The following is an 18905-nucleotide window of genomic DNA, read 5'->3' as shown; positions in this document are numbered from 1 at the left end:
AGGGCGCTAAACTAATCCAAAACACCTCATCTAGAAAGCGCTATTAATTTACCAAAATACTTTACCTTGAAGGCGCAAACAATTTTCAAAAATTCGAAAATTTTTCCAAAACACGCGATCTTTAAATAAAAAAAGTCAACGTAGGGTCGTTATTAATTTTACAAATTACGTCAACGTTTGGGTGTCAACAATTTTCTAGGGAGCCTTTCCAAATGTTGCCTTTATCGTCAGAACTCAACGTGTATCATATGTATATCGTGTATATCAAATAGTATCCTAATATAACACGACGTTTCTTCACGTAAAATAAGTACATTATAGTTTCAAACGAAATACATTCGTAATTAAAAATAAATGAAGCATAGACTTAGTAATAATTGTAATCCATTTTCTTACTGAACTAAAACATAATATAATCATAAATTGCATTGACGTGTCATGGACAATTCTCGTATTTTGGAAAAAAAAATAAAAGCGCCGTCAGATTGACGTATGTTTGTGGAAAATTAATAGCTTCTTCAAGTTGATGTATTTTGGAAAGAATCGCGCATTTATTTATTAGTTTAGCGCCCTCAAGTTAACGTATTTAGGAAAAATAATTTTGCGCATTTTGGACTCACTGAAGTTCACAAACCCTAATGCATTTTTTTTGGTTTTTTTTGTGACTTGAGTTGCTTGTAAATAAGAAATAAAAACAGAATAATGTTACGGTACTTACTTCTTCCTGACACATAAGTAGTTAAATTGTCATTAACTTGTTACCAATATTGAAGGACTTTATTTCCTCATTGAAAGGAGTTTCTAAATCCGAGGATATTTATTTAGCATATTGTCTTTCAGCTGAATACGAGTATTTGCTTGGTCAGTTCCTTTTAAAGTAAGATTCATTTGGTAAGTTAATTTCAAGATAGAATGTATGTGTATTGTCTTGTTTGATTAAAATCGTTTATATTTTTGATAATGATGATTTTTCATTTAAAAGTGCCTTTCTTAACAAAGAAGATTCTCTATTATTTATAATTTAAATATAGCTTGATAATATTTTGAATCTATACCGGATAACGAAAATTACGTCACATTTTGTAGTCTGGTATGCTGTTTTTGTTTTCAAATTTGAATTTTTAAACATTCTGTGCGTTTATTTCTGTAATAGTATACGAAGCCTATTCACAAAATAAAATGTATTTTATTGCAGGGACTGCATACAAATTATAGCATGTGGTGGTATTGCTCTGGAAATCATCGGTCAGTTAGCATTATAAATATAAACTGAGTAAGTAAATGAATTTCTTAGTCAAGTACTGCACTTTTTAGGGCGTTAGTTATTATATTTATTCATATGTTATATTCAAAATGGAAAATCCTGTAATGGTGTCTAATTTCTGAAGAACAGAATTGATATCAAAACAAAACAACTTCGGATCAAATGGCCGATTTTAGAATCCTAAAAATACTGCGGTTCTGTTTACTTAGATTACTATACCATAAAATTCAGTTGATAACTAAAACACTCGAATTAACACTTAGAGTATCGGACATCTTCAATAAACTATTCCTTTCTGAAAGGAAGTAAAGTATCGATCACAAGAGTCAGTAGATCCACACTATGAAAAACCATATTATTAATATAACAATATTGTATGTAAGATTGAAACATTACTATCAGGAAAGACTTATACTATCTATCTTCTATCTTATAGTATTTTAAAAATGATGTCATTAAGTATATTAATAATACTTAACACTGAACTTAAAACAAAACACAACTTAGTTTTGCAATCTTACCTAATTTAGCTTAGATGGAAATAACATTTCGGAAAGTAATTTTGCAACTAACCTAACCGTTTTACTTACTTCACAGTATGGCTCCCCGTTACTTGGTTTTTGTAGTTGTTATCAATGTATTCTTATGGAACTATGTGCATACTTTGAACACATATGGGTTAGTAATAATAATTTTAAGTATTTAGCTTAATGTGTTAATAAATAAAGTACACAATATGTCTTAATGTTCTGTATAACATGCTAGAGTACAAAACAGGCATCAATGTGGTCAGCAATTTATTTTGTACTTAAAACATCTTTTGAGTACATTCCTTTTTTGTATTGCAAGTGAGCAATCCGTTTGATAATCTTCTTTTAAAATAAAATATTCTACTCTATTAGTATAAAATCATCCCGTTCTAAGAAACTAGCCTATCCTGTATGCATTTCAATGTAGGCCTACATTTCTTATTTTGTTATTATTTTTGGAAATTCTTGACATTTTTTAACGTTGAAAAGACGCTAATGAATAAACATACTTTTTTATGTGTTTGTAACAAAACGAAGACAAAACGTATGTACTACTTCAACAAGTATGTCACAAATGTACAGCATCAGTCAGTCATATTCTACAAGTTATAGAACATACACTACCTGTGGCTTTTTGTTGTGGGACCGTTGTGGTAGAACCCATTTTCTGTAAGTTATACTTTCAAATGTTATTGAAGATCACTCCTTAATATCACAGTATAAAAAAAAAGATTTTATACTTTTGACAATGACGGTTCTCCCGTGTTATATTAAAGATAGAACAATGACCTTTAAAATAAGCCGTGGCGGTAGGAAGTACCACCGGTAAAGAAATTGGTTGACCAACTGTATTTGGCGCCGTACCAAGTAAAAGTGAAATATACAATGCATCTGTGTACACTTTTGCTGCGTATGACACCCCATTCTTAATGTCAGTCAATCAATCCCTATTTTTAAATATGCCTGATATAGTAATTTAAAATAAAAAAAAGAAAATTATTTCACCACTGAAAGTCGACTTCTTTCTTAAATTACAGAACATCATATCGATCGGTCACTAGGTATAGAACAGTTTATACCAAAACATATAAATGTTGCAGTGGGTATACATCATATCCTGGTAGTAATGAGTGTACCAAACGTAAGTTATTAACTGATTTAGCATGAATTAAGTTTGTACCATGTAGTGTGGAATAGGATATTTTCATCCAGGATGAGTATAAGCAGGTACCTTTATATATGCATAGAATCTACAGAAGAAGCAAACTCAGAGGTTTCTAAAGAATATAAGTTCAATCGCGAATGAAGGTTTAAAAACAGATGAACAAATGAATAATATAATAAACAAGATTTTACGTTAAATTTCTATTTTAGCTATATGTGAGTTTGATTGCATCAATGGAGTGTGTGACGAGCCTAATCACTGTGAATGCGAACGGGGATACCATGGACCAACATGTCAATACAGTAAAGTTATTCACATGTTTTTAATATTTTAAACATACTGTTATGTTGTGTTATATACGATTATCTACAAATAGTTTATTTTTTTCTCCAGCTTGTACAACAGATATTGATAATTGCCAAGTTGTAGATTGTTCCACACGTTCAAATTCATTCTGCACAAGATGTATGTATCACATTAATGACGACATTAAAGCTTATCAACTAATTAATGGGCAATGTAATAGTAAGTTTAATTAATTCGTACTACATGGTTTGATGTGTCTATGGTGTTCCAAACAAGGAGTTTATTACAGTATATTCGGAGTTCCTTCTCTATATATCTATATATCACTTTTTGAGTTGCGATTCCATTGTTGTTCGATATGTTTATTATGTTTAGATTCAACCTGTTAGAGGCGGTTTCATCGCTGTTGGTTGTCAACTGAATAAAATAAAATAATAAATAAACTAAATAAATGTAGTGAATTATAAACGTTTTAGTTTCAGTTGAAGTGAAACGAATGATTCGTTGTTGAAAATTACATTTTTTTTATTTTTTTTTTTACCATATTTAAAGAGGGTGATCCATCCAGCAATTGCTGATCATTAGGGACCCTCAGAGGTTCACAAGACAAACATATACACAAGATGCTCTACATAAACAAAGTCTTATTACAAGTCTTTGTTGGGAGTGGAGTTGTAATTTTGTCCTTAAAAAAATCCTGACATATGACGGGACTTGAACCCAGGACCCTTGGAGTGGTAGCCAAGCATCATAACCACCAAGCCACAACTCCACTCCACACATTAAATCGAAAGGTTTCTATTGCGTCCTAATTTTCATAAATTGTCTTCCTCTTTGAAAGATAAACAAAGGTGCTATTGATGTTTTAAAGAATAAACTAGACATGAAACTCGTCACTTTGACGAGTTAGTTATCCGCACCACGACAAACGCCACGTGCACGTCATACGTTGGAATATTGCACACAGATAAAGATTATGGCATTATGACAAGAACTGAAGAATATGATATGCTGTTAGTGCTGAATTTTGTGTCATATAGTATATACATGCAAACAGTATAAGCTGTATACATATTACATACAGTGTAGAATAGGTGAAATTACGGGACCCGCCATTTATTCAAATTTTTAACATGGCGACGGTATCAAAATGAAACACTTAGATAGCAATTTCAGAAGGAAATTATCTCAGGAACAACATATTAACGTGTAGAAGAAATTTGAATACGTAAAATATAGATGCGCACCCTTTTAAATGTGATGAACTATTACGCAAAATATGAAAATACGACTTTTTTTATTCAACTGGCCATATGATGACGTCACAACATCCGATTGGCAAAATGTTTACATGAATTCGTATCTACAATCCAATAGCTTCCAGAAAACGTTTTAATCGTGATTATCACATTTTATTCTTACGAGCTATTACAGATTAAAATTTACTGTAAAGATGAAATTAATGACCCACGTAATTAAAATTTTTAGGCATGATGACGTCATAAAAATTAAAATATTTTTATCTCATGCTAAAGAAAGTTGATTGACCTACACAATATATAAATGTAGGAGAAAAAGGAATACAGATAAGCGCGATGCGCTCCATTGAATGTGATGAGCAATAACGAAAGAGACAAAAATCCTATATTTTACATTCGTGTGGCCATACGATGACGTCACAATGTTTTTTTAGCCTTATTGATGCATGATCCGATATCTACAACTCATCAACTTCTAGATTTTGTAATAAAAATAAACGGTTAACGGTTTACTTTAGAAACTATGACTGTTTAAAAAAAGACATAATTTTGACGATTTTTTAAGCTTTTTCATAAAAAACGCGCACGAATTGTCTAATTCAACGTGTTCGTATGGCGTTATTTAAACTGGAAAAGGTCTAAATTGTTTTCAAAATCACTGGGAAAGGCTTGAAAAATATAATTCAAGAGAAAAAAATATGTTTTTAACGCTATGTGCGCACCGCGCGCATAAAAAATTGCGCGCACGTGGGAATTTTTGACATGCTCAAAATGACAAGAAACGCGTAAAAAGTTGATTAGAAATTAATTTTGCGCATTTTGAAATTTTAAATGCGCGTGCGCGCGTAACTTCTTGTCAAACATGCCATTTTTAATCCGTAGAAAGTTTGCCCCTGATATGACTTAAATTTTGTCAAAGTGTCAATACTAAATGACTTTTGGTTTTTAATCTATGATCAATCATTGAAATTCATAAAATTGCGCATAAGTCACGTTGCGCAACTATGACGTCATTCAAAAATAGGAGGTGCACAACTTCACGTAAATGCCCATATGTTGTCAAAGTTATGAAATGTTATGTTTACACATTTTAGAGGAACACGACTCACAAAAAGGAAGGAAGGAAAGAAGAATAATACAGAAAAAAAATATTGATCTCATACAATTACAAGGAGTTATCCGCTTGGTATACCAAGCGGATAACTAATTATAAATCATATACTGTACCCCTCAGTATTCTTTTCGATTCTCCATACTTCATCTAAATTTCTTTAGTATCATAGGAAAATTCCGCAATACAGCATGTGTTTCCCACGTATCACCTGGTAACAGATAGCCTAACCAGGGAAGAGTTAAATTACAATAATACAGTAATTTAACTCTTCCCTGGCCTAACCTTACAGGATAGAGACACCGCATGTGATACACATGAGATGCTGTGTTTAACGAATGTTCCCAAGATACTAGGCAAATTGTCGTATGTGGAGAAACAACGAATGTCCAATGAATGATAACTTAATAATAACGAACTTAATTCGGAGTATCTTAATAGATACATAGATATATAATATACATACCTATATAAAACTATTTTAGCAGCTAAAATGCTGAGGTCATTAACATTACTTATATATAGTTCATGTTCTCTACAGAAATATGTTCATGGAGAAGGAATAGCAGATCATGTTATCCGGGTACTTGTGGAATCACATCAGATTCATGTTCGTGCGACATCCAGTTTGATGAAGGTGACAATTGCATGATCAGTAAGCTATGTTAAATGTTATATTATTTTTATATTTTAAGTTTGAAAGAAAAACAAGAATGGAGATTATGATCAAATAAGATATTTTGTTTGGTGTTCACTGTAATTTGTATGTTGAAAATTAATATTTTTATCTAGGCCTATATTAAAAATGTTTTATTCTATTTATTAATTACAATTGCTTAATTAGTCAATAGTATTGATACAGTATTTGTATTGTGAATTACAGTTAGTGTACTACCAAAAGTAACAAGTTGCTCAATATCTCTGCGACTAAAAGGAATATCTTCCAGTGACATGCCTTGCCTGTTGTCAACTGCGTCACCCATGTACAGCTCAGTTAATGGTAAAGCATTTTCCATCAAATGGCAAACAAGTTTCTCTGGTCCTTCATTGGATGAATATCCATTTCCATATTATATCTACGATTACAGAGTTGGTATTACGTCATCTTCGTTTCATTGGGAACACACCAGAGGTGAGTGTTGTACAGTAAATGTACTGTGTATGTACACTAAAAGTAGGCCCTAGTCCTAGCATCTAGATCATATTTTCGTGTTTGCTAGAAATTTCATTATTTCAGTTGTTTGTTAAGCACTAACTATCCAAATTGTTTGTTAGGAGAAAATATTATTGAAAATGGAAACATTAATTGTGATTTTAACATTGGTCCTGATAATCCAAAGCAAGGGTTGCATTACTGTAGAAAGTTTGCAAGGTTAAGTGAACAACTTAAACACAAAGACAGGTAAGATGTCATTTAATTCATTGTAATTACAGACGAAGATTACTTTATTTTTATTCCAGTTCAAAATTCTAACAACATTATTCTTTGTTAGTTTGTTATTTTCAGCATATGCAACAAATGGTGGATATATTGAACGGAAAAACTATGACTATTCAATTTCTGGGAATAAAAGAAACGAGCGTGAATACTATGTTGGACAAACTGTAACTATGTATGTGAATGTAAAGGTCGATACTGAACCGCCGACACATTGTTCTTTACAAGATGTACCCTGCGTGGGGAATGCATTAGACATTGGAGATCCATATACAAGATCTGTAAGAACTATCTTCCATCATATAAAGAAAAAACAATTTCAAATGTTTACGGTTGAAAACATGATGAAGTAGGGTGTAAAATTGTCATAATGTGGAAAAGTATATTAATAATAGTAATCTTAGGGCCTACTTACGATAAAGTTATGATTTCTTCTAGAGTGAAGTTGATATTCGTTGGACGTCATGGGTTGACTATGTTTCTGGATTGACAGCTCGGCCATCTTACGAGTGTCGCGTTTTAAAAATGGCAACCAGACACGATAACTTAATTCCTGATTATGACTTCGGTCTTTTAGATTACACACAGAGTGGCGATGGATATAATGTAACGTTTAGGCCGCTTCCATCGCCTGGTAAGTTGAATGTTGGTGTTACTGTACCGAAATACTCGTGTTTTTCTGACTGACTATAACAGAAGATCTACCGTGAACAAAAAAAAACATGTTATCAATCATCTGTATCATCAAATTTACCGTATGGTTCGACTATTTATAATATTGTAAAATATAGGTTTCGCGAAACATCTGGAGTAGCTACAATAGGATACAGTACTGTATCCAAGACGGTAGCTTCCTAAAAGTTTACTTTACATTGTGTCCACCTATCTTAGTAATAAGTATAATGATATAGAATAGAAGTCTCACAAAACAACGTCCTGTTTTTTAAATATGTCTTTTCATACAGGTGTTTACTGTGTCATATTGACTGTTGATGATGTCGCTGGAAACACACGTAATGCACGGCGTTGTTTTATTTATGACAACCAAAGTGAAATCAGTATCGTTGATGATAATTCTATCTATTTAACAATTGATGGAGAGACATTCAATAATAACTCTGATGTGTCCATAAACGTTGTTGAAAATGTAAGTTATTTCATTTTTTGGCGGATCAATTATTGTTTTTTTTCTTCATCTAACTGATATATCTTTATTTGACAATAGTATTAATTTTACATTTGAGTAATTATTGGCCCTAACAAGCGTAGATAACGTTATATTCTGTCAATGTTGAATAGGCCTATTATAAAATTGTAACTATAATTCTTTTAAAAATGTCAATAGGTAACGTTATCATGGAATGGTCACTTCATAAATCAGCTACATGTGAACGAAAGTATTTTACTTGCAATTATATCGAATGATGGCGTCACATTCCAGGAAGCTTACGATTCAGAGGCACATCCAGCAGGACGCCCCTTGTCTGCCATTGAAAATGCAAATGGAATTATAAAGTTTGAATTTGGACTTTTAAAGGAAGAAATGGCTATTGAAGGAAAAACGTCATTGACACCAGATTGGAAAACTTTACCAGATCTTGTAGGTTAACTTACCATGACTTATGTTTCTGTTCATTAGCAACTCTTAGATAACAGATATATTTGATTGCTGTATATTATTAACAAAGTAGGCCTATTATTATATTACGTTGCATTTTAGGAGGCAATTGTCGATGTTAACTTCAGTGATGAAGTAGAATCTGGAAGTTACCAATTTTGGATTCGAGCCACTGACGTCATCGGAAACACCAGAACGGATTTTATGTCAGTTAATTTAATCGGTGTAGAAAAGAAATCGTCGCTGTAAGTCAGTTGCATATCCACTGTATTTAGCGCCATTATCTGAAGTCGTATAGGCTCTGAATATGTAAAGTACAGAAGAATATTAAAACATGCGTTTCTTTTGTTTTTTTATATGTTATAGTCAAAGTGTAATATATGCTGGTGCTGGTGGGATAATATTTAATCTGGCAGCAGTGTGTCTTCTCGTTTTGATCTGTCGTTATAAAAAGAAGCGACGCCGAAATAAACGCAAAGCTGAAAGCGATTTAGTAGAAAAAAATGAGGATTTATACCAACATGACATCAGTAACACAAACCAAAGTCACGAGACATCTTTTTTCAAACGTACGGTTGGTGAAGCAAATGACAGCTGTTACGAAGATATTGCCGAAAAATGTACAGCAGATGATGATATCTACGAAGTCGCTAATCCTGGTCAACCTTCTATTAGGAAGAAAGGGAAATCTATACTATACATCAGGTTTACGAAAGGCCTAAAAAGATGGTGACGAATACGAATGTTTCGGATTTAAAGCTGAGTCTACATACCATACCAAATAGTTGAAAATCAAATCTCTTAAGCTCTGTCTACACTATCAAACTTTATGTGACAAAAATGTGATGTGCCCATGTCATATTACTACCATATTTGGGCACATCACACTTTTTTTTGTAAAACTAGTTTGATAGTGTAGGCAGATATTAACACCAGTGTACTACAATGTCATAGACATTGTGTTTATTTCATCAAAAAACGTAATATATGATTCCTAACTTGAAAGTAAGTTAAACTCCTGTATATAAACGAATTACAAGTTGTATTAAAATAGTAAATGAATCAATATCACATTTTTGTTAAATCGTAACTACTAGGATCAAACACTGACTTTCAGTCGCGGTGGGAGTCTCCTCGTCTGTTTTTTCGTCCACAAATTTCGCGATGATGGCAGCGACCAACTTCTAAATAAATTCCGTAAATTGTTGTCTCTACGACAAAAGTCTACAGGAATTCAAAGACATCAGAATGAAAAGCAATGTATGTAAGTTAAGAAAAGTGGGTTGTACTGTGAGAATGCATCCAACGGTACCATAGTGTCCGGACCACAAGCTAGGTAGGCTTATGTTTTAATGCATTTTGCCCTTTCTGCTTTCACAAAACCAGAAGTATTTTTAACTGGACGTCTAAGAACGGGACGTTGTTGTTGTTTTGGTGACAATGCGCATGCGTACTGTAGTACCATATTGATACAATAAAGTCGGAGATAGCTGTCGGCCATACAGAGTACATACAGAGTAGTGATTTTTATAGAAACTAAGCTTTGAATATTGAACAGATAGACCTATTAATAATGTAAAAACAAATGGAAGGAGCAATTAAGGACATTTTATGGATATGAAGTTGACAATGTAGCCTACTCTGCATCGTTGTCTTTTTCATTATGTAGCCTTGAAACCATTCAATAATCATTTGAGACATCTCTACTCATGGGACATTTCTGTTAAGGGGAAATACACAAGGGGAAATATATTATAACACATTATGTAGCCTTGAAATCATTTAATAATAAAATATTCTATTTGTTTTTTGTTTTTTTTTTATCTTTTGTGGTTAACTACCACCTTTATTCATTTCAATTTAAATATTCTATTTGTTCTTAATTACGTAGAACGCCTCCTTTGACATTTCTTTTAAGGGGAAACTTTCTCGTGAAATATACAAGGGGAAATATACTATAATTATTATTATTAGTATAACACCTGCGGCCAATCACGGGACATCCAAATTATGGGTCCCGAAGTGTCCCCATTAGGGGTTCTTTTTAGAAACTTCCAATCAGGTAATGTTACATATGACTGTTGAAGCAGCATATAATAATTTCCTCGTTGGAAAAACCATTCGTTTGTACATCCGGTGGTTTCGATTTTACATACCGTGTTTCAGTGGATTACATACATTTGTCAGGTCTGCAGGTTTCAAACTAAGCTGGAAATTACCTAATCTCATATGGTGAGTAGTAAACTGTTTAACCAACAATATTAGCCATTTAATTCTCTGATCAGAATTGGTTTATCAACTAGTTTAGAATGACGTTTAATGAGCTATGTTACTACATGAATTTCTTGATAGACTAGACTTAATAGACAAATTTATGTAATGTACGTTTACTCATATTATTTATTTGATAAATCCTTATGCTATTTAAACTAATTCTTTTCGACGAGGAAGTAAGGTTTCGAAACATTAACCTAATGATATCATTTGTTGACAATAATGTAGGCCTATTGTTTATATAAACACAAATTATTAACATTATTAGCATTTTATGTATTGATTGATGCTTCATTCCCTCGTCGTAAAATGTAGTGTCTACATCCAGTGGTATCAATGTTCTACTTCAGTTTCTTTTACTCAAGTTTCTAAGCTGAAAATTAGCCGATCTGATTTTGGTAAGTTCAACTATGTATAAACTAAAATGGTTAAATTTGACTGAGCCGTATTATTACCTGATTCTCAAGTTACAAAGAGCCCTCGTATAAAGACGACTTATATTTATATTGTACAAAATCCGTACGGTGCCAATATAGTACGTTTTATAATATTGTTTTATTGTATACTTATGTCTTCTAAGAGGCTTGAACATTCAGATTAGGCCTAATTGTTTCTGTAATATTATATGAGTAGCAAACAAACTGCTTTTAAGCTATAGAAACTAAACTCTTTCCGACGAGGAAATGAAGTATCGAAACAATGGTCACATGATGTAATTTGGTCACAATGTTTTTGACACACTTTCTCTATTTTGAAAACCCCCCAAAATAAAGATAATAATCAACATATAAGTGTGTCTCGTTGTAACGAGATTGAATTTTTGTAAAATAAACTAGTTTTTCTGTCTAATAATATTTTGAATATGATGTAACACTGAACTTACGTGTAGTTTTCTAATTTAGCGCCTTGGATGGAAAATTAAGTTGGGAACTTAATTTTACAATAGAACCTAATTTTGCGTGACACTGGCTTTAACCATTTTACTTCTACTTTACAGAATGGCACTCCGTTACTTGGTTCTCGTAGTTTTCAATATAGTTTTATGGAATCACGTGCATACTTTGAATCCAAATGGGTTAGTAATAATGTTTAAGAGCTTAACTTTAAGACAATTTTTTTTTATTTTATGTTTATAATAATAAATACTTGCATATCACACTACTTTGAAAGAAGATCTGTTTTTCTATTTACATAAACCCTTCTTTGTGTTTAAACAAAATTAAATATCTCAGAATCTGATGCCGTGCAACTGTTTCTATTTGAATTGTTATTAATCCTTTGTGTTTTTAACACTGCTTTTCAAATACAGAATTTGAAAAATTAATTTCAATTAAAGGGGAAAAGAAGCAATAATGAATAAACGTACATTTCCATGTTCTTTTGTAACAAAATAAAGGAAAAACGTATGTACTACACTAGTAAGTTCATCAGAGGTGTACAGCACCAGCCAGTCATATTCGTCAAGTTATACGACATACACTAAGTGTGGCGCTTTTGGTTGGGACCGTTGTAGGAGAACTCGTTACCGGTGAGTTGTGAAAATATTTTCAAATAGCACAGTTTAATGGTGATACAAATACTGCATATTTATTTCATCAGTAATAACGATCTTGGTGACAATTTTATGAACAAATGACATTTTCTTTTTTCGAACTTTTGCCAAATGTTGAACTTTTTAGGAAATATCTGAAAACGCTATACTTGTATGTTGTATTGTTGGTGTCGTTTATTAGTCATTTCTTTTATTTTGGTGTAATTGTGGCCTTGGTTTTTAATCATTTTTGCCTTTTTTTCACTTATATACGACATGTTCTTAACAAATTAGACATCATATCATCATGTATTTTCTTGTAATTACAGTCTTTTAATTTTTTTAATCCATAATCCAAGCACTTTCTCACTTAAGTTAAAAGCGCCATATAAGTCCATGCATAGTATTATCATTATTACACAGTAGGGCTATAATGTCCAGCATCTGTATTATTTTTTTGGAATTATGTATAAATTTGATACACAAAAACCTTTACTTATTCATTGTGGAACAAAACTACTTTTATTCCTGATACTCTACTTGTTTGTCTAATTATTATAGAAAAGCATATCGATCGGTCACTAGGTACAGAACAGTTTATTCAAATACATATCATTGCTGCAGTGGGTATTCATCGCTTCCTGGTAGCAACGAGTGTACCGGACGTAAGTGTTTAACTTTGATGTATATTGCTTTTTCTCATTTATTTGTCTTTATTCTTTCTATCATCGCATCAGTATTACGATTTAGTGTTTTTGTGTGTATTTAATCGCGTGCAACGCGACTCTACAGCTCACTATGTCGGTTGGTCGGTAAACACTAACTTGAGCACGCGACTGCAGCCATGTATATGGCCTTGCTTTTTTCTAAATCTATTGAGGATCAACTAGTCATTTACTCGATATTATTTTAAAGGAACGTGTTCATTGAGAAGTGATAGCAAGTCGTGTTATCCGGGTACTTGTGGTCTCATAGGTGATGATACGTATAAATGTTACTGTGATTTCGAGTTCGATGACAAAGACAATTGCATGAACAGTAAGTTATTGTATTCTATGGAAAATCAAAATTCATATTTCAGTAACACGTTAATTTGGAATTAATAAGATACATTTTGTAGTGTATGTAATGATGTTATTTGGATTCCTGAAATCACATGGAACAAAATTTCCCCCAAAATAATGAATATAAGTGAATAATTGTCGAACATTACCAATATATAATTGTGCATTATTTGTTACTGGTATGATATGGATGATTTAACAAATTATGTTTTTTTAGAATCAAACACAAATTCCTTAAATACTTACTTTCTGATATCCTAATTTACAGTCACTGTGCCACCAAAAGTAACAAACTGTTCAATATCTCTACAACTCAATGGAATATCTTCCATTGACATACCTTGCGTGTATTCAACTGCGTCACACACATACAGCTATTCATCAGTTGACGGTAATGCATTTTCCATCAATTGGCAAACGAGCTTTTCTGGTCCTTCGTCGGATGAATATCCATTTCCATATTATATCTACGATTACAGAGTTGGTATTACGTCTTCTTCTTTTTATTGGAAACATATTCGAGGTGAGAGAAGTGTTCTTATGGTTCTGCACAGCTTTGATAATACAGTATATAATTGTAGTTAAGAGAGTCTTGAGAGTTTTGTACTTGTATTTATTTTATTTATGTATGTGTATATCTAATAATATAATGATAGAATGATGCATAATCATTTAATATAATAGATATTCCTTTACCTAGTAAATTAGTATCTGGTTATAGTATTTAGTCAGTGCGGCTGAAAGTGGCCACCCTACATTTTTTAGATCATTTAAATAAAATAAGATTAATCGTTAATATGTTAAATAAGATATTAAATAGTAAGATTAATCTAAAAATCAGTATAGGTGCTTTATATACGTTTTATTTTTATTTGTAGAAGATAAAGCTGTTGGAAGTGGAAATATGAATTGCGGTGGTAACATTGGTCTAGACAATCCAAAGCAAGGACTATATTCCTGTGATGCCTTTGGACATTTGAATGAACAACTTCGACACGGTGACAGGTATGGCCTACAGTATTTATTCCGGATTTGATATAGAGCCTACTGAATTATGCAAATAAGCTATTATTAGCTATTGGGCTTCCTTGATTACCAATGTGCGCAATACTTCAAAACTGTCAATCATATTAGGTAATATTAATAGTTTTGTAGGTTATTTTGGTATTTTTACTTATTTTTGTCAAAAAAACAAACATTTGTAATAACAAAGGAGAGTTAACACAATATAGTAAAGATATCGTTCAAAATGTGACCAGCAGTTTGAAAAGAATCTACGATGACAGATTAATATAAGTGTTGAATAAAACAATGTTTATCAGTAGACTTTATGAATTTGTGGTTGGCACTAAGACCCATCTTTTACGCCAGACCATTGTGTATTATTTAAACCTCTCAATAAACAAATAAAGTAAGTATATTAATGTAATTGTGTTTTCTGATGCAAGTCAGAGTAGGGCAAAACATCTAATCAATTGACTTATCTACACCACACAAAGCTACTTCGTAGTAGCTATACAATTAACCAATACGTATAATTATTCTTAATGAAAATAATTAACGACACTAATATCGTTGAGTGGGTTTAGTTTGATCTTAACAGCAGATTCGACAAATGGTGGATATCTTCACCTGAAGAACTTTTCACTTACTGGTGATCTTACTGAACGTGAATATTATAAAGGACAAAGTATAACTATGTATGTGAATGTAATGGTTGATATTGAACCGCCGACACATTGCTCTGTACAAGGAGTTGTGCCATGCGTTGGGAATGCATTAGACATTGGTGATCCATATACGAGAATGGTAATATATACACAAGAGTACAAATATTGTATTCTAGTCAAACGACAGCTTGCTGTGGTAGAACTAGGGATAATGATTTATTATTATATGCTTGACTGTATTAAATGTATATAATTAGAGTAACTGTAGCTGAAGATGAGTATTCTTAAATGTACAGTATTCCATATTTCTATAGAAATAAAACGGAAAAAGTTCTTGTTTCTGCCCCAAAATAAAATATTTATTGTACGAGATTTGGGTATCTTCCTAGTTTTTACTTTATACTACTTGGTACAACAATACATTGTTACTCTGCATTATAGACCAGTGTTTTAAAATGTGTTGTGTTCAATATGACTAACACACACGGTGTTTTTGTACTTCAATAAATACCTTTTTATTATTTTATTTATATGTGTAGAAAAAATACACTGCTATGTTTCCTTCTAGATTGAAGTTAATATTAGTTGGACGGCATGGACTGACTATATTTCTAGATTGACAGCACAACCTTACAAGTGCCGCGTTTTCAAAATGGCAGCAAAAAATGATATTTTAATTCCCAAAGATGATTTTGGTCCTCTAAATTATATACAGAGAAGTGGGGAATATCGTGTGACATTTAAACTGACATCAACTGGTGAGTTTGCTTTTAAGTTCATGTGGTCATCAACGGATGTAAATACATTTAATTCAGAAGTTGTATATATTTTTAAAATACTGTTATTTCCATAAATAACTTTGCATTGTGCTTAGAATTAAGCCTAGTGATAGGGAGTGATCAAGTCGCCCTTTTACAAAGTCGGCCTTTTCAAAGTCACCCCAATACGAACCTTACACAACAACGTATTGTTCTTTAATATAACAGGTGTTTACTGTGTCATATTGACGGTTGATGATGTCGCTGGAAACACACGTAATGCACGGCGTTGTTTTATTTATGATAACCAAAGTGAAATCAGTATCATTGACGATAATCCAATCTATCTGACAGTTGGTGAAGACTCAATTATAGACAATAGCACATTGTCAGTCTTTAAAAACGAAGCTGTACGTTATTTTTCTGAATTTTTATTATTATATAATCAGCGATACACGAAATATTATTCGTTAAAAAACATTTTCTTTTTTTTTTAGGTTTGACTATCAATTTCTTCAAAGATAACAATATATTTATATAATCCATTGAATAATATATTGAGTTGCTTGCTCTATATTTTTCTTATAACATTCGTTTAAAAAATCACTACCTCTGGCAAGCGCTTCATCAGAATATTGGTCAAATTTGTTTAAAAGAACCATTGGAACATGGTGGCAAGGAGGGTTTCTAGTCTTATTTCGGTATCAACATAATAATTCATTTCATTTTCGGAAACATTTTCATGATTAAAGGTGTTTCATTATTATCTATATATTTATCATTCCTATGCATCGTAATGTTTACAAGTATAATATTAACGTTCGGTAATGTATATATATTTTTTAGGTAACGTTATCATGGAATGGTCACTTCATAAACAAACTCCACATGAACGAAAGTCTTTTACTTGCAATTAAAACCGATGATGACGTCACATTGGATTACGATTCAGAGGCACATCCATCGGGGCGTCCCGTATCAGCTATTAATAATATAAATGGAATTATTAAATTTGAATTCGGACTTTTAAAGGATGACACTGAAGGAGAAACGTTACTGAAACCAGATTGGAAAGATATAACAAAACTTGTAGGTTACCTTAACATATAATTTTTGCTATTTTTATACAGTACTGTAGTAATTATTCAAACAACACAGTAAGCCTACTTTCAATATAAAATACAATACCATAGAGGCCTGTTTATTGGAGCAAAGATGTAACAAACGAAGCTAAATATAAATCAGAAACAAAATATAGCAAAGAATTAACCTTTTGTTTATCTAATAATTGTATTTGTTTCTGTAAGAAAGGTGTTTAAACAGGTCTTTATAAACTATTTTAAAGCATTCTAATAATTCAATTTGCTTGCAATTTATAGAAAGAAATTGTCGATATTTACTTTAAAGACGAAGAAGAATCTGGAACATACCAAATTTGGATTCGTGCCACCGACGTTATCGGAAACACAAAAATGGATTTTGTATTGGTTCATATTGACGTAATGGAAAATCAATCATGGCTTCAGTATGTTAAGTAAGCTATTTTACATGTAATGTATCCCATCCTTAAGCTTGATTCCAACTAGGACGAAAGCGAATGATTGATCAAATTACATTTTAAGTTTTTCTTCAAAACCATATTGTTTTTTTTACTTTATAGTTTCATCTATGTTGGCGCTGGGGTGCTTCTATTTATTCTTGCAGCCACGGTATGTCTTATAACTGTAATCTGTCGTCACAAAAAGCAACGAGGAAGAAAGCATGTATGTGATTTAGCAGACAATCCGAACATGCCTTCAGAGAAGGGTCTTAGTAATACGTATATTCAAACTGGTCACGAGACATCATTTATCAAACGTACTATAATTGGTCAGACAGATGAAGATGTCTATCAAGATGTTGATGACGGATGTGCAGGAATTGATGAAGATATCTACGAAACTATTCTCCATCCAGATAAAACTCCTAACAATCAAGATACTCTCTACTTGGTACCTATGGAAGACAATAGTTGTAAGTCGTCGAAGTCGCCAGAAGAAAACGAATGTTGTCCAGGAGGAATATATGATGATGAATACGAAGATATGTCTTCTTCTCAAAATAATAGATTGGTAAGAGATGGCAGTTATGAGGTTTCGAAGATGTCAGAAAAAGACGACTGCTCTCCAGGAGTTGATGATGACGAATACGAAGATATCTCTGCTTCAAAAGGTAATAGATTGATACGTTTAAAAGATGGCAGTTATCAGGTGTCGAAGATGTCAGAAAAAGACGACTGCTCTCCAGGAGTTTATGATGACGAATACGAAGATATCTCTCCGTCTCAAGATAACATCTACGTGATACCTAAAGCATGAGTATACATTCCATGCACAACGATACAAGTGTGTAAGAAAATATATTTATTTCAATAAACGCCCCGTTTTAAATAAACACCCCTCACCCTCACTCGAATAATACACAAAATATATACAGCAAATTGTTCGTATAATGCATTGACCGTACCGCCTCGCTCGAATAAACGCCCATTAAAAACTAATTGGTAGTGCACACGGAAAGCCATATTTGCTGTAAATTAAATCAAATGTGCTTTTAAATGTATTATAATCGCAAGTAAATAAGTATACGTTAAAATTAAGGATTGATCGTCTTGGTTGAAAGTATGACTTGAGAAAATAGGGAAGAGACTGTCACCATAAATACATCCGTTCTGCAAACATATTTCGTTTTCTGTAACAATGGAGTAAGTTTATTTTCACTTCCTACATGTTGTAATCCCAATCAAAGCCTGCTAAATAGCTATATGGCATATTACAGTATGTATCAATAAATTTGAATTGCTCAAACATAATATTATGCTGTTACATTGGTAATGTGTATGTACTGAAATGGGCACTTCCGTTTTCGACTAGACTAC

General features: G+C 32.3%; 3 protein-coding genes across 3 annotated transcripts in view; 2 read left to right on the top strand and 1 right to left on the bottom strand.

Moving 5' to 3' along the window:
- Positions 1–18905, bottom strand: part of LOC144844452 (carboxypeptidase E-like) — a 231843-nt gene that overhangs the window by 85444 nt on the left and 127494 nt on the right. The gene's annotated exons all lie outside the window — the stretch shown is intronic.
- Positions 2382–9509, top strand: LOC144845224 (uncharacterized). Its single transcript, XM_078702407.1, has 13 exons — positions 2382–2463; positions 2832–2935; positions 3169–3261; positions 3353–3484; positions 6177–6290; positions 6519–6767; positions 6911–7037; positions 7129–7354; positions 7512–7707; positions 8039–8220; positions 8419–8673; positions 8794–8936; positions 9058–9509. The coding sequence occupies exons 4-13, from the start codon at positions 3427–3429 to the stop codon at positions 9422–9424; spliced, it is 1917 nt and encodes a 638-aa protein (XP_078558533.1). The 5' UTR covers positions 2382–2463; positions 2832–2935; positions 3169–3261; positions 3353–3426; the 3' UTR covers positions 9425–9509.
- On the top strand, positions 10758–18798 carry LOC144845223 (uncharacterized). The gene is made up of 14 exons (XM_078702406.1): positions 10758–10923; positions 11281–11363; positions 11963–12040; positions 12362–12493; positions 13058–13161; positions 13412–13534; positions 13829–14083; positions 14439–14565; positions 15150–15369; positions 15799–15988; positions 16217–16398; positions 16835–17077; positions 17368–17522; positions 17649–18798. Exons 3-14 carry the CDS (start codon positions 11964–11966, stop codon positions 18343–18345), a joined length of 2505 nt encoding a protein of 834 aa, XP_078558532.1. The 5' UTR covers positions 10758–10923; positions 11281–11363; position 11963; the 3' UTR covers positions 18346–18798.

Source organism: Antedon bifida, chromosome 6 (genome assembly GCF_963402885.1).
Source record: "Antedon bifida chromosome 6, ecAntBifi1.1, whole genome shotgun sequence".
NCBI lineage: Eukaryota > Metazoa > Echinodermata > Crinoidea > Comatulida > Antedonidae > Antedon > Antedon bifida.
This window is presented reverse-complemented; position numbering and strand designations above follow the sequence as displayed.